The following is a 22,218-nucleotide window of genomic DNA, read 5'->3' on the forward strand; positions in this document are numbered from 1 at the left end:
TTAACAGCTCTGAAGTGAACATCTTTATTGTTTGTCTTGTTTCAGACATTTGAATTGTGGTAAATAACCTGAAAATATATATTGAGATTTTTAAATTGAATGGCTTTATACAATGAAGTTTCAGTCTGTTTTTGTCTTGTTTTCTTTTTGAGCTATATTTTTTATTATGCACTTCTAGATACAGAATTGTTTGGATAGGAGGCGCTTATAGTTACCATCATCATGATTGGAGATGGAGCAAACACGAACAAAATTATATAAGTTCTCATGATCCAAACTGAAACACCGGCATGACTGTATGGTCCTTGCCGGTGGGTTGTGGGCAACTCGTCATTGTGACCCTCATCATTTTGATTTATGCGAAAAAAATAATTCAACAAATGAACCTTTTTAAGAACTCGATATGTATACACCTTCTCCAATTAAAATTACTTCCCTGTACACATTGTGAAAAGTTCTTATATACAGTCAGACTTCGTTAATTCCAGTTTTCGAGAGCTTTCGTAATTGAACTATGGAGATTTTCTAAAACACGTTTTTGAGTACGAGCCATCACTAACAAATATTAATATTCGTCCTACGTTCTGTTTTAGCATTTAGACATTAATCATCGGCGTTTAATTATAAATGTGCTTACAAATTTCCTATTGTAGTTCATCATAAGCCACCCAATATGTTTATTTGTCAGATCGTCCATCTCTTTCTTTTATTTGTATGTCCACATTGATCAACATATTCACGTGTGTGTCATTTTGTTCGGTTGTTTTGACATGCTCATTTAATCTTTGACTACTTCAATTGATATTTTGTTTAAGCTTAAAATTGCAAATAAAAATAGACTTCATTTGTGTTTATATATCAGTACTCATAACGATCTGCTAATAAGTGCAGGATATTTCCAAACAATGGTTATAATGATTTTGATAACAAAAGTTATACGCCGAAGATAAGATCATTTTGGACAACTAACGATGACAAAGAACGTCTGTATAAGTATGTTACCTTTTTTTACCTATTTGTATTACATAATGATTTTTCATTTTGAAAAAAAAGATGTTGAAAATATCGCAAAAATATTGTAGGAATCATTTTTTTAAACTGAAAATTATTCTCCGATTTGTATGATCAAGAGGATTTCACTCATTCCTCAAGTCACAGTGCAAACGTCATTAATCTACTAAAACGGAATATAGTTTCAGTTTTTTCCTTTGTTGGTGTAGACACTGACAGGTGTTTCTCGTAGTTCATTTTATTTCATTCGTTTTTTGTCTTGCCGTCTTTTGTCAATTAATGAATTAATTAGTTGCTCCTTTGTTTTTGCTACTGTGTATGTATGATTTTAGTTACTTGATTTTCTTTGTTGTGTATGTCTGTTTTCCATGTCTGATCTTTAACCCTGGACTAATTTTTTTTACCGCTATAACCTTATTTGCCTTGCTTACTCTTTAAAAAAATAAATTACGCTTATCATAACACGGTCAAATACATTTCACGTGAAATTCATGTGAGTCAAGCTTGACATAAATGTATAACAAAAAAAAAAAAAAAACAAAACAAAACAAAAACAAAACAAAAAAACAAAACAAAACAAAACAAAACGTATATTTAAACGTATACTTCACCACTGACCATAAACACACGATGCCAGTGCTTATCACTCGATATCAGGTGAAGGACAAGGTTACCTAGTACTACATCTTGTAGGTCAATACCATAGACGCCTACATAAAACACTTTAGGTCCAGTGTTTAAAATGTACTACATGTACCATTCAATAGGTTGGATTTGTCCTTATAAACTTAAATTGACCCTACTCGGATGGATGCACTACAGGTATAGGAAAACAAAATATTGGATAACCACATTTTATCAAGAAGTCTTCCTTATTCTCTTCATTTAGTCTTTTTCCGAGTTGAAAATTAATTAACTATTTTGATTATCAAAAGCCCAACACAATATCTCATCGAAATTCGTTTAATCACTATGGAAGCGAGAGGGTTGGGTGACATCAAAACCAGGTTGAACCAACCATCTTCCTAGAACTGGACAGATTCACACAGACACATTAATGTCGTGCAAGAATATTGTGTAAGTTAAGGGTAGGGAGACTTTTAAATCTTTTCATACGGAGAAATTGCGATCATTGAAAATGAATTTTCACGATCTAATTAATCACGTGTCCTCTTGCCCCCTTCCCGACATTTCAAACACCATCTTTTTACAAATATCAATAAATAACGGAATAATCGGGCCGTTTTATTCATCGTCATCGTGATACTGTACTAGTGTATGACCCGGGAAATTACAAAAAAAACAAAAAACAAAAAAAAAAAAACAAACAAACACATAATTTGGCCATATTTTACGCAAAACGTGTTTTTTAGTATATTTCGATCTGGAATCAAGTTATTTTTCAATGTTGTGGGAACACATTTGATAGAGCTTACAAAGCAGGTGAGTAAAAAGAGAAAAGATATGTATTTTCTCGATAAATTTTAACACCTTGCTTCGTGCAAAACAATGAGATTTGACTGCACATTTCGTCTTTGAAAATCACTTAATCACGAAAGTCATCTTTTTTCCTATAACATTTCTGCATAGAATTCTGTGAGAACCACTTATCGTTTGTGCAAAATGTTTGTTGGGTTATTATGGTTACCAAAACACTCTGGAACATGGTCCTAACAATCTCTATTACCTGGAGAGCATAAACAATATATAAGGTATTGAGTAAATGCTGAAATAGATAAATATGATATGATGCCTTTTTGAATCAACTAGGAAATGTGTGGAAAATAGCTCCATTGTCATACTTTCTCCATATGCTGGAACTTTTGACAAAATCGTGGATAAAATATTAATGACACTAAGAGGACGTCCTTTCGATGTGAACTATATGCTTTTTTTCAAAGCTTATTTTTGGTATTCAGGAGGACATTCAGACATTATCTCTAGGTTTGGAGAATAGCGCAAAAACATATTATACTTCGTCCCCGATATTTCAACTAGACTGCCTGTCTCAAGTGTAAGTCGATTTGACTGGTCCCTTATATACCCTTACAATCAGAGGAACTACCAAAAATGTCTGTAAAAAAAGTATGGGATCCTATGTAATTAATAATCACGTATCAATGGAAAACTGTTGCACTTGATTCGCGGAAGTATTAACTGCACATGTCCAGAAACAAAGCACGAAAGGTTATATTTATTTTACAATGAATGAAAGCTAGTCATTACTTTAAATTAGTGAATTAATTTCAGAATTTTTCTCAAATTATTTTACAAATTGAATAAGGGACAACACGATAAAGGACAACACGACCTGTAATCAAGGTGGATAATAAGACCTGATTTGCATGTAAAACATCAATTAAATTTTTCAGCTTGGATATGACAATTTTTTTTTTTATTTTCAGCTATTGTTTTCACCTTTAGTTTATGGCTACAGATATCATATGCAGGTATTCTTTAATATGGAAGTATAATCAAGGGAACCAAGATTCTAGCGGAAATTAAAAAAAATGTAATTCCTGTAGGGACAAAGACCAGATATAGAAAGCAGACAAACACGACAAAGAACGTAAAGTAACTAAAATGATACATACGAAGTAACAAAAGTAAATGAGCAACTCAGACTCCACTGGGAGCATGGACCATGGAAGGCACATAATTCAATTCATCCCATTAATTAGTTTGTTGCAAAGCAATATTTAACTCTAGATAATGATAAGGAAGAAGGATTTTGTTCTGTATCAAAGTGAATGTCCAAACAAATTAAGTAAATTATGATTATATCTAAGAGATATTCATTTTAAAGTTTATGGTGCTTTATGTGTAACCTATTTCATTCTTACCGTTTCAGTGAATTACCAACCAACATTAACTTTTTTTAAACATATGAGTTTGTGATCTCTAATGAATGAAGTTACTTTGGAAACAAAATTCATCATGTGCCACCTCCTGCTTGGGTCTTCCATTGACTCCCTCTTATGTTACAAATTATACAATTCAATTCAATTAAAGAATAACAAACCAAAAAAAAAAAAAAAACATTAAAAAAACAAAAACACAAAACACAAAAAAAAACAAACAAACCCAACACAAACCTTGTAACATGTACTCAAAATAAATATCATGTATTGTCTTCCTTAAATTGTCTACCTGAAACTCAATAATAATAAAAAAAATTAGCATGTGCCTCCCCCTCCATGGGTCGTCCATTGACACTTACAAATTAATTTAAAAAAAAAAAAAAAACAAAAAAAAAAAAAAAAACAAGCAAACAAACAAAGCAACCCCTGTAACAAGTACTCAAAATAATTATCTTGTATTGTCTACCTTATATTTTCTACCTGAAAGTCAATAATCCATTGACATGTACATATATTTTTGTTAAGTTGAAAATACGAGAAAGACCCTTTACCATAAGCAAATATGACTTAAAACACCGATGCTTCATTAGTTGCATCGGTAATGGATTTGGCTTCCTCTTTCGATAGTTTTGGTTATTATTGCTTCTTATACATCGAATATTTTGATTATGATCTTCCTACATACTTGATTTTAATGCTGTTGATGATAGGTTACTTCTCGAAACACGTGTACAGCATAAACTAATGCTTTGGGGTATTATTATACTGTATAACACGTTTCCTCCAAAACGTAATTCATTTAGAATTGGCAATAATAAAACTTTTGTCTTTTGAAAAATAACACAAATTTTCCATGTGCAAATTGTTTATGGTGCGAAGTGTAAAAAGAGCAAATTTATGTTATTTTTCAATAAACAAATTTTGTATCACAGCCAATTCTTGTAAATTAATTTTAAAGCATATGTTTATCTTTAAACGTGGGTTAAGTAGCTGCGAAATTAACTGAATAGGGGTGTGTCAATATTTTTTTATCCATTGAGATATAACAAAAGTATTTTAACCAATCAGATTACAGTATTTATCTCAAATTAATTTACTCAGAAATAAAATGACAAATTTATTTCATTAGATAATAATATGTCTAAACAGTAGGCATGATCGTTATTAATAGTAATTAAGGGAACCAATGTTATAGCGGTAATCAAAAGAATGTAATCCACGGACAAAGACCCGACGTGGAAAACAGACATACACAACAAAGAACATACAGTAATTAAAATCATACATACAAAGTAACAAAAGCAAATGAGCAACTCGGACTCCACTAAAAACTGGGAGCATGGACCAGGTGCACCGGTAGTGTAAGCGTCTTCTGCTTTTCTAGAAACACCCGCCGAGTTGCTTATAAAAAATCAAGTCCTGGTAGACAAACGGGGAAAGGAAAACTATGACCCGTAAAATAATTAAAAAGTCTTGTATGTTGGGTTGTTATAAGTGTTTACTTTTAGCTCCCTATCTTATTTTTCATATTATATTTTTCCATTTGTGAAAGTAAACCTTAAGATATTTTAGCCTTTGATTCATTCTATTTACAGGATTATTGTGTTATAAATGTGAATTTCTTCCACACCAACGGGACTGTGATAGAATAGTAGAATGTGGAGATCACGAGGTTAGGCATTGACTCAAATTGAATAAAGATAAGAATACATATAATTTAAATACTTATTTATCTGTTTTAATACATTCATTGTCACGGGTGCGAATATTTGCGAATATGTAATGTGAACACGTTTGCGGGTATCATTTTTTTGTTGTTTTGGAGTTGACTATCAATTCAAAATGTTAAAAACTATTGCACGGGAACTAATTTGAATGCTTAAATGCGGGGAAAAAACAGTACACCCGAAAAATAAATATTATTTTATACATATTATCCACTGCATACAATACACCACTAAGTCGTAGTCTTAATATGATTTCAAAACAAGAGACGATCATGGGAATTTTCTCATTTTTTTTCAACTACTGATACCGTAATACTTTACTAAGGTACAAGAGACATGTGTTAGGTTATCTTATTTTTCCCGGTTCTAAAATCTAGAATCTTAAACACGACACAAGATATAGAAAGTGTAAATAAAGATTTAAACGGGCAAACATAAAACAGAGACACAAATCGCATTGACTTCGCCATCGCCGAAGCCTTGACATGAACCAATCGGGAGACAGAATGATCGTCCAATCAGAGGTGAGGTCTCATAAAGGATACACCAATCAGGTACAAAATGACAAACGGAGAGTTATCAACTTGTTTTATCCTATTTCTCTAAAAATAAGATAAACTGTGCATATAAGTAGGATATACTTTCATATTGGTATTTGGTATTGCTTGATTTTTATGATGTTTTTACAACAAAGCATTATTTTATCTTATGATATGTAACAGACAATTTGTTTGAGTTACAATTAATATTTTATATCTTATGAATTGGCTAACACCATAATAGGTGTGTTATGGAGAAAAAGTTGTTACCGTGGATGGTATATCTTCATACAGATCAGGATGTAAATCTAAACTGGTAATTTTGTGTTATGTGTAAAGCACAGAACGTTACTAGTGATAGAATCGTAGCATCTGAATTTTCGATATAATGTTATACAATGTAAAATTCATTTATAAGGATAACTTTATATTTAATGTACGGTTTCACCAAACGATACGGATGATAACAAGTACTATTTTTAAAGAAAAAGGATAGATGAAGTAGAAAAAATTGTGCCTTTTTCTTATAATTTTCAATACATTTTTTTTCGTACGCCACAAGGTTTTCAGTATTTGGCCAATCGGGAAATATAATTGCGATCAGGCGACTCGCGTTTCCATGGAATAACGTCTTCAAGGTCAAAGGGTAAAAAGCGAAACTATACCGACTGAGTCGGGAAAAAATAACGCAACCTGTCATGAAGTAAACGGAAAAAACACAATTATTTACACAGACATATTTGAACTACCTTATGGAATATTAGTTTAGACCATGTTTAACGGAAGGAAAATAATAGTAATTTAAAGTTCAATTAATATCTGAATATTTCAATACTGTTTAAACACTTTTATTACTATCAGAACACTTTTACTACAGATAATATTTTGTTTCAATGTTATAATTTATTATCAACTGTCTTCCTTCTTATTGAAATGTTACATTTATTTAAGGTTTGTGATAAATTGCCAGTGATTGGTGGACTGTTTGGAAAACGTGACTTTACACCATGCTCTAAATGTTGTAACTCATCTTATTGTAACCTTGACACATGTGATGAACACACAAGTAGTAAGTAAAATCATAAAATATTAATTCTTTTAACTCAAATTTGTAGATGATAAATATTCATATTACTCGAGTCGAATCACATTTGTTTTTGTTTTCTTTTCGTCGTTTTTTTTTAACAAACAAACAAAACAAGAAACACCGCTTATAATAAACAATTTATAGGACTGATAAATTTAGAATTTCTAAACAAAATTTCGAAAAAAAAATTTTGGAAAATGAACAAAGAGAACACTCAATAATTATATCACTAATATACTCCATCGATAAACGTAAATCTATTCCCTACGGGTGTAATCGAAAAACAAAATGTTAATCAAATTATGGACGATTTCACTCAGTTCTTCGTTTTCGTTATTTTTTCCCCCTCATTTTCAGTTGCTTTGTCTATGCGATTTAAGATACTATTCATTACTGACTGACAAGGGATAAATTCAAAATTCCATGATTAAATCATTTCTCATTAAATATAAAACAAATGCTTGAAGATGTTTTCGATACCACGCCCACTTTCAATGTGAAAATTGTTTTATCAGATCCATGGATAGACAATGACCACCTTCAAAAATAGATTCCGGATAACATGCCCAAGTTCGATTAAATGCCAATGTGCGAGAGTTGCATTTGTCTGCTAACATATATAAGAAATCCATCCGACCAGCATATATACATAGGGTTTGTTTGATTGATCAAACACCTCCGTTCTGATATGAATAAGATGTATGAAACCACAATCAAATAACCAACCAATCAATCCATCAATATTAATGTATATGTTACCAATATATGCTACCTAGTTATTATTGAATTACTAACCGATACAATTATACTTAAGTCCATAAATTAGATAAAAAAGTGTTTTCATATCTTTACGAAGAAACTATATTGACGCAGACACTTTTTATTGACATCTTTAAAGTTAATCTTTGCGGCTTTTCACAGCTTTTCTAGACTAATAAGGATAACATTTCATTTTAGATCGAGGTATACGCTGTTTGTCCTGTAGATATGCCTTGACGCCAACTTCTTGTTACACATCAATCTTGTGTAACCCTGATGAGGTAACGCATATTGTAACAAAAGAGACTTGTAATCAATTGACCGATACGTAATCAACAATTGTGTGCATATTTTTTAATCTATATATCTATATGATCAAATTTCTAGAAAAGGTTTGTTTGCTCCGCTGTTTTGGTAATGACTTATGGTATCAAAATTATATTAAATCGAAAAAAAAATTTATGAGTTTAATTTAGTTATGATTTTGTTTTAAATGTCATTGCAATTCAGAATATCAATATTTTATGCAAATTTAAGACCTTTTTCGTATGGGTAATCAACCAGCTAAGTGAAATTGCATGTTCTTTTAAACACCAGTCCATATAGAATTCAGACACTGACTGTGCTCCACAAAAACCCAACGAAAGAATAATGTTTTGTTGGTCTTCAGATGCTATTTTGTTTTATTATTAATTATGCTTACATGCATTTAAATCTGTATTTTTGAGAAAATCATACATTCATCTCTCCACTGTAATCAACTAAATCCATCGAAGTCCAGAAATTCAGATGCTGTTTTTGTTATTACATTTTTTTTTAACTATATTAAAATCTGTATTTTTTATAAATCATACATTCATCTCCCTACTGTAATCATCTAAATCCAACGAAATCCCAAACTTCAGATGCTATTTTTGTTATTACAATTTTGCTTAACTATATTCAAATCCGTATTTTTTAGAAAATCATACATTCATCCCCCATCAACTATATTCATGGAAATCAAGAACGATAAATCTTGCAGTGCCAATTTTATGAAGCATCTTTAAACAAATTCTCAAAAGAGCAACAACCAAAACTTAGACTTTTTATGTGATTAGTAATTGTTTTTGTATAAGAAATTAAAGGGAGTTCGTTGGTTGTTTTGACATACGAGAATCGCCTCCTTTCTGACTTTTATTTAAGACTGCTACTTAAGTATGAATCGTCGCACATTTATGTTGTTTTTTGTTTTGTTTTTTTTTTCGGTAGATATGTTACTCTCAAAGTATAATCCATAATCTGGAAAAACGATACAGACTCGGATGTGTTTCTGAAAAGGTATTACATAGAATTAACTATAATGATAATTATACAAAGAATGAAATAAGATGAATCTTACTGAAACTGCTGGTACTTCAAACTAAAAAAGAACGTGTAAAAGACAAAAATAGTTTTAATGCCTTTTGATGTGGTGCTCGGAGGAAAATGCTATGATACAGAAAAATGTCAAAACTGCCAGTATAATACGAAAATATTAATTTCTGGACGTTCAAACAGCGGACAGTTTGTTGGCAACATGCAAAAACAAAACAAAACAATTAAAAAGAAGAAAACAAAACGAAAAAAAAAATAAAATAAAATAAAAACAAAAAATAAAAACAAAAACAAAAAAAAAAAAAGAACACAAAAATAAGTTTTCTGTACGATACATATATCTAATAGTTTTATCAATATGTTGGTTGAAACATTTGGCAGCGGTGTGATGAACAGACTTTCAACATAAAAGTCGTATCAGGGGAGAGAAGACAGATTTCAAACGCTTACTGTGGTCAGTGCTGTTTGGGCTCAAATTGTAACCGTGAATTATGTTCGCAATCTGGTGAGTAAACATATTGATCAAACTAACGATAAAAACTAATTTTAATTAAATGTCGATTGCGCAAACTTTATGAAACAAAGTTTGTAGGGGTCTGATAAAGATTTTTTTAAAAAAATGACTATGGGACTGCATTTAATTTTTTTCACAAAGTGATGCGATATAATTTACTTTTGGACATTACATGCTTCACGAAACCCAAAGCAGTAAATAGACAAGTGTTGCCCTAATGTTGGACATGCAAGCATTACCTAAACAAAAAACTTACATACAATTCAGGACAGTCATACTCACTATTAAAACAGCCACCCGAGTTGCCAATATGTAGGGACAATTCTACCATGGAGTGTTTTTCTCAACGTCATCGATGTTCTGATCCGTACTTCAAATTTTTTAAGTGTCCCAAAACATGTGGACAATGTACGTGAGTATATCTAACGGTTCTCTCACCACAATTTTAGTTCACAACAGTAGCTATACTTATGTCCAATAATTAGTTGAATAAAGTCTAAAAAAGACCGACGTCTATACAAATTTCTTAAATATTATGATAAACATCGGGGTAGTTAAGTAATATTCACGTGATATTGAGTTTAACTTTCCCTATTGTATATACCGTATTATACTAGCAACATGCTATGTAAAATGGGAAGAACGGAAGGTTACATTGCCTTTAAAATAGTCTCAAGGGCATATAACCAATTTTGTTTTTTTATCGAAATGCTTTGACTCGTTTTATTGTACCAATAATAATGATTTGGGTAGTGTTGAAGAAACAAAAGAATGTTGACATCCACATTTAGGAAGCATGTGTTTCATTCTAATATACAAAAACATATCCGGACCATAGAAACAGATTGTATACCAAGATAGATAACTCTAAATCATTTAAGGTTATTACACCAATAAGTTTTATTTAAATTATTTACAGGATTAATAGTTTTCATATATATTCCACACACACACACACACACACACACAAATATATATATATATTTTAATTTTTGTTTAATTATTTAAATATTTTAAAATGCCAGTTTCTTTATCCTGACCTGTTGGGATTAACTTTCTGATGTTTTTGTCAAGATTTGCGTTTTGTGATGTAACTGAAACTGTAACATATACTTGATGCAAGACAATATAAACCTGATTAATTCCCTTGTCTCCCTGGCAAATATTGAAAATTATTTTTATGCTCAATTTAAATCAACTGTTACGCATACAATTATTTCATTTACTTAAAAATATACTTAGCATTTTTAAGTCTATTGTTTATATATTCTGTACTGTTTTAATTACTGTTAACATCAATTTTAACCGGTGTTTTCTTTGCTGTCAGTTTATGTGTAAATATAGCGGAATTAATTAACCATACTGGTAGTTTAAGAGTTAGTGCGATATAAAATCTTTTTTTTTTAAAGTCAGGTTTCCGTAATATGTTACGGAAATATAATAAAGTATCATAATTGTCCTTTTAGAATCTAAAAAAATCACCAAAATTCCATTCTATCACTGTTTTAGCACGGGCTGACCATTTATACCACATTTTATGTACCTCGAGCGATAGGGAGCGATAGCGAGGGGTAAAATATCGGCATAAATGGTCGCCGTGGTACAAAAAATGATGTAGAATAAATAGTTAGCCCGCGGTAAAACAATGATGCAGTATAAATGGCCAGTCAGTTGTAAAACAATAATAAAATGGAATTTCTGTGATTTATTTCAATTCCAACAGGACAATAACGGTATTTTCTTGTTTACCTTTCCGTGGTTTATTTCTTAATTTAAGTTCAAATTTAGGTCGAGAAAGTACGGTTTCCGGTATGTATTACTTTACTTTTCTATTATGATTAATAGAATAAATTAAAAACAAGGCCAAATATACAATAAAAAATAAGCAAAATGATGATAGTTTAATTCCCTTCCCTTTTGTACCATTATTGATTTTCAATTTCAGTCATGAAATATTTTAAGTACACGATACTATTTGGCTTGAATCATCCAATTGATGACGAAAATGGTTTTGAATGTTAATTTTTATATGTATAACCTGCTGCCGTAGTCATGTCTAAATCGACTAAATGCTTTCTTCCATTAAACTCTATCGTATAGTGTTTGACTTGGATCTCAATGTTGTGTAATGGATGCAGCTGGGAAATTTACCAATTTGTAGCTCACCCGGTCGTCGTTAACATTTTCTTCAAGCATCTTCCCCTCTGAAACTACTGAGTAGATTAGCAAGAAACTTATAATGATTGTTTCTTAGAAAATCCTTAACAAAATGGCAGTTTGGATTTTTGGTCGGTTATAAAACATGGCCACCGCCACTAAAAATAGAACATAGGGGTCAGACAGCAAATTTTTGCATATATCTCCGAAACCGTTAGGTTTAGCCAAATTCTGACATAAGGTTAAAGTATTCAGCATAAAGAGATCAATCTGTGGTCAAATTTTGATGAAAATCTGTTAACCTATGTTGGAGTTATTGCCCTTTTCGACGTTATTTCTTTCAAATATCTTCTTTACAGAAAATACTACACGTATACAGAATTCAATGAAAATTGGTATTTTTGTTTATTAGGGTATCCTCAACAAAATGAATGTTAGGATTTTTGATCGGTGGCCGCCTTTACCAAAAATAGAACATAGGGGTAGTACAGTAGATGTTTTGCTTATACCTCAAGAAACCGTTAGGTTTAGCCAATATCTTAATTACGTTAGGTTTGGCCAATATCTTCAGTATAAGGCCTACAAAAGTCTCCAAGGGAACAAAATTTTCAGACGTCTCCATGTAAGGGTAATTGTCCTTGAGAGGTGAAAAGTGAAATTGTTTTTACAGTTTTCAGCCTATATAATGAATACTATGATAGATAAAATGAAACTTTCAATTACTGAAATGATTCTTATTATAAGGCCTACAAAACTTTCCAGGGATCAAAGTTGTAAGACGACTCCATATAAGAGTTATTGCCCTTGATAGGCAAAAAATTACGTTTTTTAGCAATTTGCAGTCAATATTTTGAACACTATGAAAAATGAAACTTTCAATTGATGAAATGATCCTCATGATAATTTTACCAAAGTCTTCATGGAATCAAAATTGGCGGATAACTTCGTGTTAGAGTTATTGCCCTTGAAAGGCAAAACTTTAACCAGTTAGCGATTCAGGCTCCTAGGAGCCTCTTGTTTAGTTAATTTTATTTGGTCATTAATTTTGTCCTTGTTTACACTAGAAAGTGAAACAGCTAAATACACACCTACCGATGTACCTGGTCTATACTTCCAGTTTTTAGTGGAGTTCGAGTTGCTCATTTACTTTTGTTACTTTTTTTGTATTATTTTGTTTAGTTTATGTTCTTTGTTGTGCGTGTCTGGTTTCCATGTCGTGAATCTTTGTTGTTTGATTACTCTTTCAGATGAAATAAGGTGCAAGTCATTTGTCAGGATAAAACCTGCTTCGTATAAAATAATCTCATTATATTCTCGTTAAACGAAATTATCTTGTATAAGCGTCTTAAGTATAATTCAGAATTTGAATCCTTTATATCAATGATAACGATTACATTTTATTAATACATGTTGTTCATTCTTTGTTTCATTTATATCGTCAATACGTAAAGGGTTATAATACATGGGACAGAGTTCTATGAACCAAAAGACATTATGTGAAAACAGGAAACGGAAACGATCCACAATGTAAACAACAGAATAAAATACATGTACATGTAAATACTGTAATGAAGTAAACTTACGACACATGCACAACCTATATATATATATATATATATATATATATAAGGGTCTGAAAAATCCCAGCGATGTTAGAACTGTCAAATTTGCGAAGCAAATTTTTGTCGTTCCCTCCGCGGGACTCGAACTCGTACCGCTGTGACATCTATCGCAACACCACCTGCACTAAGTCCAGCGCCCTAGACCACTCGGCCAGCTAGGCTATATAAAAATATAGCTTTTGCTGGCCGGGTGATTCCTACTCGTAGGATTAATGTAGGGCTGTAACTTAGTACACGATGTATGGTAGTACTGGACAGTTCATCTATGTGTTATTATGTAGGATAGAGGATCAAATTAATGATGCAGGTCACAACAAATCAATATTATACAACGTCTCAAAATGTGACAACTCTATTCACTACACTGCTCCATCGGATCAAATTGATATAGGGAAGATAACGTAAACTTGTAGAAGGGTCTGAAAAATCCCAACGTTGTTAGAACTGTCAAATTTGCGAAGCAAATGTTTGTCGTTCCCCCCGCGGGACTCGAACTCGTACCGCTGTGACATCTATGGCAACACCGCCTGCACTAAGTCCAGCGCCCTAGACCACTCGGCCAGCTAGGCTATATACAAATATAGCTTTCGCTGGCCGGGTGATTCCTCCTCGTCTGATTAATCTAGGGCTGTAACTTATTACACGATGTATGGTAGTACTGGACAGTTCATCTAGGTGTTATGTAGGATAGATGATATGTTTCTTATCATACCTCTTAGCTATCGACCAAACAACCATTGTTTACATCGGAGTGCATGCGTCAGAAATGGTTCCAATTACACATCCAGCTGTACTACTGGATATACTGGCATTCATTGTGAATCAAGACAACAATTTATTAAAAACAACACATAATTGATAAGAAATACTAATTTGCGGGCTAATTAAATTAAATTACCCATACACGTTTGAATTTATCATTATACATGCTTAAGCACTTCAGATTACAATCTTGCAACATGTGATTAAGGGAGATAACTCTGTAAATGACACTAAAATACAATAGAAACTGTTGGACTTTCAACGTGAATTTTCTCCTAAGAGCAGACAGATTGAAACAAATAATTATACATTCCATCATAAATACATATAAAGCAACTGAAAAAAAAGGTGAATCCCATATTAAAGAATTTGCATAATGCTAACAAAGACTTCTGCTTATAACACTGTTAATAAATTATATAATGCTATAAATACGCCGTAGTCTTCATTTGACAGAAAGTGCATGTACAATTATACGCATTATTGTTTTGTAAAAGACGTGGTTTTACAATTTTGAAGTGCATTTAATCATTTATATATTCTACTTCTTAGTAGTAGACCCTTGCACCATCAACTCGTGCTTGCATGGAGGTACGTGCCAAAGCTATGGCTCGATTTATGCATGTACTTGCTCACAAAGTTATACCGGAAGACACTGTGAATCAGGTAAATGCCCAATTTAAAGACCTCATATGGTTGATAAGAATAACTACGATTTTCATACAACAATTCTTAATGTGAAAGGTCGTGCGTTTAAATTACGGTCGATTCACACCAAATACTATAAATGGGCAACCATAGCTTAAGAACCAAGCATGTTGTATTTAAGGAGACATAGTAACGACTGAAAGTAAGAAATTTATGTCAAATTCAGGACTCATGTCTTCCTATAGGGTATTGGTTTTTTGAGCAGCTAGCGCAATGAACTCACTTTACTGTATGCATTTATAATGTAAATTACTGTTTTTTTTTTTTTTTTGTCACAAATTATCTTATCAAAACTGTGTATCTACAATTGATTTGTCGTTCTTTCTGTATAATCTTAAATGAAATGACAAGTATAAAATGAACAGTTAATTGTATTAAAACAAGTTGTGATCGACCCTTTATGTCAACAAGGTCGTATTTTTTTCTTATTTTGAACAATGACGTGCTTTCTATAACGACATTCAAAATAATCCTTACATATTTTCGTTGTCACATGAATATCGGTATCCAAATGGGGACCGGTTGTTATACAAACAACCATTGATAGTATTTGTAAAATACCAGGTTTGGTTTTCAACTGCGATGGACGTCATTACCATAAGTGGAATGGCCACTGCTATTATTTGACACAATTACTTAAACCTTGGAATGAGGTTAGTATAAATATCATATGCGGTGTTCTGTTCCTCATCGTTATAAATAAAAACCTAGATTTGTCATTTCATGTGATATTGTGACAGAACCGTACAATTACACAGAACATGAATAAAAGGCAAATTGCATTATTTTTCAATTAGAATTTCAAAGAACAATGAAAACAAATTACTGTTTTAAAAGCATCGTTTTGTTATATGATTATTTTTTTTACGCACCTGTCATTTATAAAGTATACACATGGCATATTTCCAACTTTTTATAAATTGTGAGTAATTGTTATTCTGGGTTTGGTGTACCTTTTGTTCCAATTGACACTGCTCGTCTTGTTTGTCAATAAAAGTCATCCGCATTCTCCCAAATAGTTTCTTTTTTTTTGTTTGTGTCAATCAATCGTTTTACATAATCAAATCGCATTTAAATTTTCCATTTACATACATGTATAAATATAACTGTTTGATCTGTTAAAGACTACATGTGCAAATAAACACATGAAACTAGCCATAATGGATGGCGATGCTGAATATGCAGAGATGTTGAGATTCATACGTTCGATTGATCATGGGAAGCGTAAGTGTGAACGAAATAATAGTCGATGCTATTTGTTCTCAAATTCATAAATTATTAGAAGAAAAATAAAACAAAACAAAACAAAACAAAACAAACAAACAAACAAACAGACAAACAAAAAGAAGAAAAAAGACAACCAAAACAAACCACAGCAAGAAGAAAAACAAATGCAGAAACGAAACCAAGCCATTAGCCTTAAAATTCTTGATATTATTTGTCAGTTTTTCGCTTTTTTGTACATATTTCAATGTAATACTGCAGAATTCAATGTTGAGCCACATAAATTCTATGTGATCGAAAACAATCAAGTGAATGAAACTGATTTTACCGTATGCAAGTGTAATAAGAGTGAATTTATGTTCATAATTTTGTAATTGTGATTATGTCAAAAACTACTCAAACGATCTCTGAGTAATTTAACTTTAATATTTGAATGTTTTGTACATCGTAATTATTATTTAGTTAATTGTTCTGTAAGTTCGTTTTATAAAATTTCATCTCTGTCTGTCAGACCAACATGTATGGTTAGGTGGTCACAAGAAAGAATATACTACTCACTGGGAATGGAATAATGGTGAAGTAATTGAAAGTAACGACAAAAACTGGTATCATCTTAAGTATAGAGGTCAATGTCTGGCTATAGATATGCATACAAAATACTGGATCGATGAGAACTGTCAATACGGACATATTTCCCTTTGTGAAAGACCTATACAGTCTAAAAGTCCATTAATCAATTCGACTACACAGTTGAGTGTTACTCAGTCAGTCACGCATGCTGGTATGTCATGATAAATGCTGTCAATGTATTGATTGGAACAAACAAACCTTTAAGCAGTGTTGATATCATTTGAAACTGAAACATTAGATATATTAAAAAATATATATACAAAAACAAAACAATCACGAAAACAAACACAAACACACAAACTTAAGGACCCCAAACAGAAAATAAAACATAAATACGTATCGTTAACATTCAACCTTCTTAAAGGTACAATGAATAAGCATGTACAAATATATGATTTAAGGGAGATAACTCTGTAAATGACACTAAAATACGATAGAAATTGTTGGACTCTCAATGTGCAAATATATGATTTAAAGTTTTCAAACATGTTTAACATCATTATACATGCTTAAGCACTTCAGATAACAATCTTGTAACATGTGATTAAGGGAGATAACTCTGTAAATGACACTAAAATACAATAGAAATTGTTGGACTCTCAATGTGAGTTTTCTCCTAAAGGAAGATGTTTATATTCTCCATTAATTGGTGCATGATTCGGTGTGTAGAAGGTTTAATATAAATTTTAAATAAGGCATAGGTCAATTTTGTTTTCATTTATATAGTGTGAATATTTTTTATATTATCTTTTAATTTGAATTGTGAATGTCTTGTCTTTGTCGCTTGATTACATTCTTTTGATTACCGCTATAACCTTTGTTCCCTTTTTTAACCTACACAGTTTGTAATTAAAATTGAATTTCTTTATTATAGCAATATACTGTGTTGGTGCGAATTATTATCGTTACAAAAATCACTGTTTTTATATGCGGAATGACCTTCTGCGAACATGGAATTTGGTAAGAATGTATTTTAAGAGTAGAGCTCTGGGTGTTTTATTAGTACAAATTTTGACATTTCAATTTAATGCGACAAACAGATAATACCTGAATATTTTTACAATACATTCATTTTGTCGTTTTTGTCATTTGTGCTCGCTGCTAGATAATAATTCAATTAATATTAGAAATAACTATTATTATTTTGTTTTTGGTATGTGAAGAAATAACGCCAATCACGTGTCGTACACTAAATAAACTGCGTACAAGTTATTTTAAAATGTGCACGACGGTCATTGTGGTTATTTCAAATAGACTGAAAAAATAAAGCAATCATTTCTTTCTAATTTAATTTAAGTACCAACATTCCATGAGTAAATTATTAACAACGTTGGAAGACGTCACAGTCATCACAAAATTTTGTGTATGGGAGGATAAAAGACATTTTTGATCCAATCGGAAACCGTGTTACTTCTACAATTAAATTAGTTTTTGATTAACGAAACAATGCTTGAAATAAATTATTCAAACCCGTTTATCACACATGCTATAATGTGGGATCCTTACAATTTATATTTTCCGGTTTTTGCACTCATATTCACATTTGGTAATGTTGCATATGAAAAGTTCCTCCTAGAAACAAGTGAACAGCATTCCAAAATTTGCAATATTTATGCTGCTGATGGTATAGTCAGTCCTATCTGACCACGAATTATATCAGATTATATATATCACTTTCATCAAAATTTGCAGTGGTACAAATTTCACAAAAAAAAAAGAAAATAAATTAAAAAAAATTATTAAAAAATTAATAAAAAAATAAAAAAAAAAATTAAAATTAAAATTAAAAAAAATTCTTAATACAATGAAACTTAATTCATTGTTTCAAATGAAAGTATATCTCTATGACTTTGGGTTCCTATTTTAAGGTTTTAATACTTATTTTTGGATTGAGTTTTTTCTATATTTTTGATTATAATGCTACTGATTAGAGATTACTACTATGTACAGCAAAGCTTGATTTTGCAGGGTAATTTTGAATAGTATAGACTTTCCTGTTTAATCTTTTCTTTGACTGTTGCACTAATTTTGAATGAATCCAAACTTTATATGACGTTAGTGATATCTCGAAATTTCAATCTGCCGATTATACATAAATATACAAATTTTATTTGTAAAAAGCAACGAATCATTGATATCATTTTTAGAATATATATTCAATTTGATATTGTGAAAAAAATAATAAATAATCACCCGTGTGGGGAAGCACTGGTTTAATATTTAATTTTGGTTTTCTTCAGTACTCGTGGTCGCCACTTTGCAGCTAATTATCCTATTATTGATGGATATGTACTTACGATGTCCTCTATCAGAAAGTTCTATACATATTTAGCAAGATATATACTGTTGCAGGTAACTTCAATCAATTTTTGTTTCAGATCGACTTATATAACAGACATAACCAAAATGTGAAAAATATATTTTCAGACCGGTTGTAACAGCATTAACATGCATCTTGCAATGCTTACATCTGATGAGTTACAATATGCTGCAACACATTTTATACGAGACTTGATGAAAAGTAAGTGCTTATTTAGCTTAAGTTCCCTATGCGTATTGTATTTATTCAAATCAGACGCGTATCCAGAAAAAAATGGTTCCAAATAATTCTGTTCGAACTTGAATCACAAAATCAAAGTTGTAAAAGTATAGTGTTATTTTTTCTTTGATTCACCCATAACGTATATGACTGTACATGTATCTGACTGTACATGTATCTGACTGTACATGTATATGACTGTACATGTATCTGACTGTACATGTATATTACTGTACATGTATCTGACTGTACATGTATCTGACTATATTCGTTATCTTTCATTGCTAAAAGAGCTTAAACAAAATACAATATTAAAATACTACAAACACATGTGACTACAAAATGTGTATCATAGATTTTCAACAAATCCCCTTAAACGCTAGAGTCAAATAAGTGCCATTAAACCTGAATTCAGTATTAACACAGTACAATCCTCCTAATCCGACCATATCCGGATTTTTGAATAGGTTTGACAAGTTCTATTTCTTTTAAATTATTTTATTCCGGATTTGAAAGAAATTATTCTAGTTTAAGTTTATAAAAATATTCCCTCAATACTAAAATTTATGATAAAATGGATGATTTTTCCATTAAGCATTGTAATTTATCGATTTAAGATGGCGACGTCCACTTGTAACCACCGTATGGTGCTTATTTTTTACAATTTGTTCGAGTTTCTCATATGTGTGACAATGATTCGGATTTTCAAAAGAGGAAAAAACAATCAAGGGAACAAGATTCCAGCGGATATCAAATAAGTGTAATCAAGGGAAGTCAACAGGAAAACAGACAACAAAACATTTAATATCAAAATTTCATGCACAAACAAACAGAAGTAAATGAACAGGTCGGATTCCCTTAAAACTGTGAGGAAGGACTAGGTGCACAGGTAAAGTAAGCGTCCTCTGCTTTTCTATCCGATAAAGTAATAAAAATTTACATCCGGGGCAGACAAAACAGGAAATAATATAAACTACAACAACAAGTCGTTTCTCATGGTGCAGATGAATACACCATAACGATCCATGAGCGCATCATAAAACGTAAGTTTCAGCAAAATAACCCTGTCTCAGAAGCCTGATTGTAAAGACGTTTAGCGCGGTACACAAAATTTAATTAGTTACGACATAGGCGTAACATACGAATTGTGATATAAAAACTTATTGAGCAGGTGCTGAAGGGATCTTGCTACAGACAAAAGTAAAGTCAACAATACAATACGAGATGAAAAAGAAAGAAGATTCCTTATTCGTTTAAACATTCACAAAAGGCCTAAACCAATACAATGAATTCGGACGGGTTTGGTCCACCATACGCGTTATGGTTATATTCCTCCAAAAGCATGAATAGCTCAATACTCATCCAATAATTTTAGTAAACCGTTGAACTGACTCGTTCGTAAAGGGATATAGTTATAATATTGTTATTAAATCGGTAATATCAGTTTTCAGAATGATAAGTTGTTTCCGTATTGTAATATGAGATATCGCAGCTCTAAATCCCGCAATGGAAGAGAAGGAATGGATATTGCTTTCGATGAGGACATAACGTTTTTTTTAGGCTTAAACTAGTCTGGCGCTGTCATAAGAGTTGTCTGTGAAAAGTCCTTCATTAGTGCATTTGTGTAAATTTTATATCTGATTTAACAAGGGACTTAAAACTTTTGTAACTCATTGAATGTGTTAAATTGTGTTACATTTCTACAGCATACATTAAAAAGGGGAGAATTGTGATAACACCAAAGTACTTTAATCCCACCAAAATCTATGCGTCCGTCCCAATCAGGAATTTCATACCTCTGCAAGTCTTGTTCTTTTTCGATAGCACTTTCAGTTTTTTATTATGGTGCTTGTGTCTATAAGGGTAACTTTTGTTCGCTGTATCTGCGCATAATATTGTTTTTATGCCCTGTGTTTCCTTGTCATTGAAGAGTCATGGGTTGCCTTGAGCTGACATTAGTCCAAACGATTGGGCTGTTGACTCTTTGACACATTCGCCATCTCCATTCTTGTATTATTCAACACCATATATTTCAGTCAGACACGCTGTATGGATAGGAGGAAAATTTAACCATGTGCACGGTATTTGGAGATGGTATCAAGGACCCGAGAATGGAAGTCCTATAACAATTAGAACTAGCGACAAACACTGGGCATCGTATCCTCTATCTGATGGATGTATGGTTCTAGAAGGATATAAATGGGATATCCGCAAGTGCGATTCTCATCATTATCAGCTTTGTGAAAGAATAATACATTAAAATATATTGATCACAGATACAGTAACTTCATGAATGTTTGTAAAAAAGTCGCAAAATATCCCTTTTTTTAAACAGTAAAGTAATCTTTGTGCATTTTCGATATATACTTTTTCAAGGAAATTATTTGTTTTACCCGAACCCTTACCATGTAGATGCATATGTAAGAATAGGAATTTGCGATGGGGACGGTGAGGTACGATGGTCGCATTGTTTTAAGATGGAATCACTGTAGTACGTACGGTGTGTAACTCTAACATGCGGAAGTGTTTTGGTTTATATTGAGCGAAAACGTGGAAGTGTGTTGGTACATGTATCATATTCAACGTGCATAAGCACATGCAAGATATTACTTGAATTGACTTTCTTTCTGCATCACCAGCATTTCTATCCTCATTTTTGTCAAAAAATACATCGGAATGCAAAATCAAAATATGGGGTCCTGGGTCGATTATCGTGTTAAGT

The 22,218-nt window shown here is 31.7% G+C and overlaps 1 protein-coding gene across 7 annotated transcripts; it reads left to right on the forward strand.

Annotated features, from left to right (window-relative positions):
* The first annotated feature begins 890 nt into the window (after positions 1-890).
* Positions 891-21,773, forward strand: LOC148597645 (uncharacterized). 7 transcript variants are annotated; one of them, XM_088563605.1, is made up of 17 exons: positions 891-993; positions 3,417-3,461; positions 5,468-5,544; positions 6,383-6,454; positions 7,090-7,207; positions 8,183-8,265; positions 9,236-9,304; positions 9,722-9,845; positions 10,122-10,262; positions 11,643-11,663; positions 14,948-15,061; positions 15,668-15,756; positions 16,228-16,327; positions 16,839-17,108; positions 17,832-17,917; positions 19,385-19,478; positions 21,533-21,773. In XM_088563605.1, the coding sequence occupies exons 1-17, from the start codon at positions 972-974 to the stop codon at positions 21,754-21,756; spliced, it is 1,749 nt and encodes a 582-aa protein (XP_088419731.1). In that variant the 5' UTR covers positions 891-971; the 3' UTR covers positions 21,757-21,773. The 7 variants fall into 7 exon arrangements, with proteins under 7 accessions (XP_088419731.1, XP_088419732.1, XP_088419733.1 ...); XM_088563606.1 differs by having other exon boundaries at positions 14,951-15,061; XM_088563607.1 differs by lacking the exon at positions 11,643-11,663.
* Positions 21,774-22,218: the final 445 nt, after the last annotated feature.

Source organism: Perna viridis, chromosome 15 (genome assembly GCF_037379345.1).
Source record: "Perna viridis isolate PV_CMFRI_1.1 ecotype Kerala chromosome 15, ASM3737934v1, whole genome shotgun sequence".
NCBI lineage: Eukaryota > Metazoa > Mollusca > Bivalvia > Mytilida > Mytilidae > Perna > Perna viridis.

Coding starts and splice junctions, on each gene's coding strand:
- LOC148597645 (XM_088563605.1), top strand. CDS start 972: ATGACAAAGAACGTCTGTATAA. Junction 11,664..14,947: donor TCGAGAAAGTACGGTTTCCG/GTATGTATTACT, acceptor TCTACTTCTTAG/TAGTAGACCCTTGCACCATC. Junction 15,757..16,227: donor TACTTAAACCTTGGAATGAG/GTTAGTATAAAT, acceptor GATCTGTTAAAG/ACTACATGTGCAAATAAACA.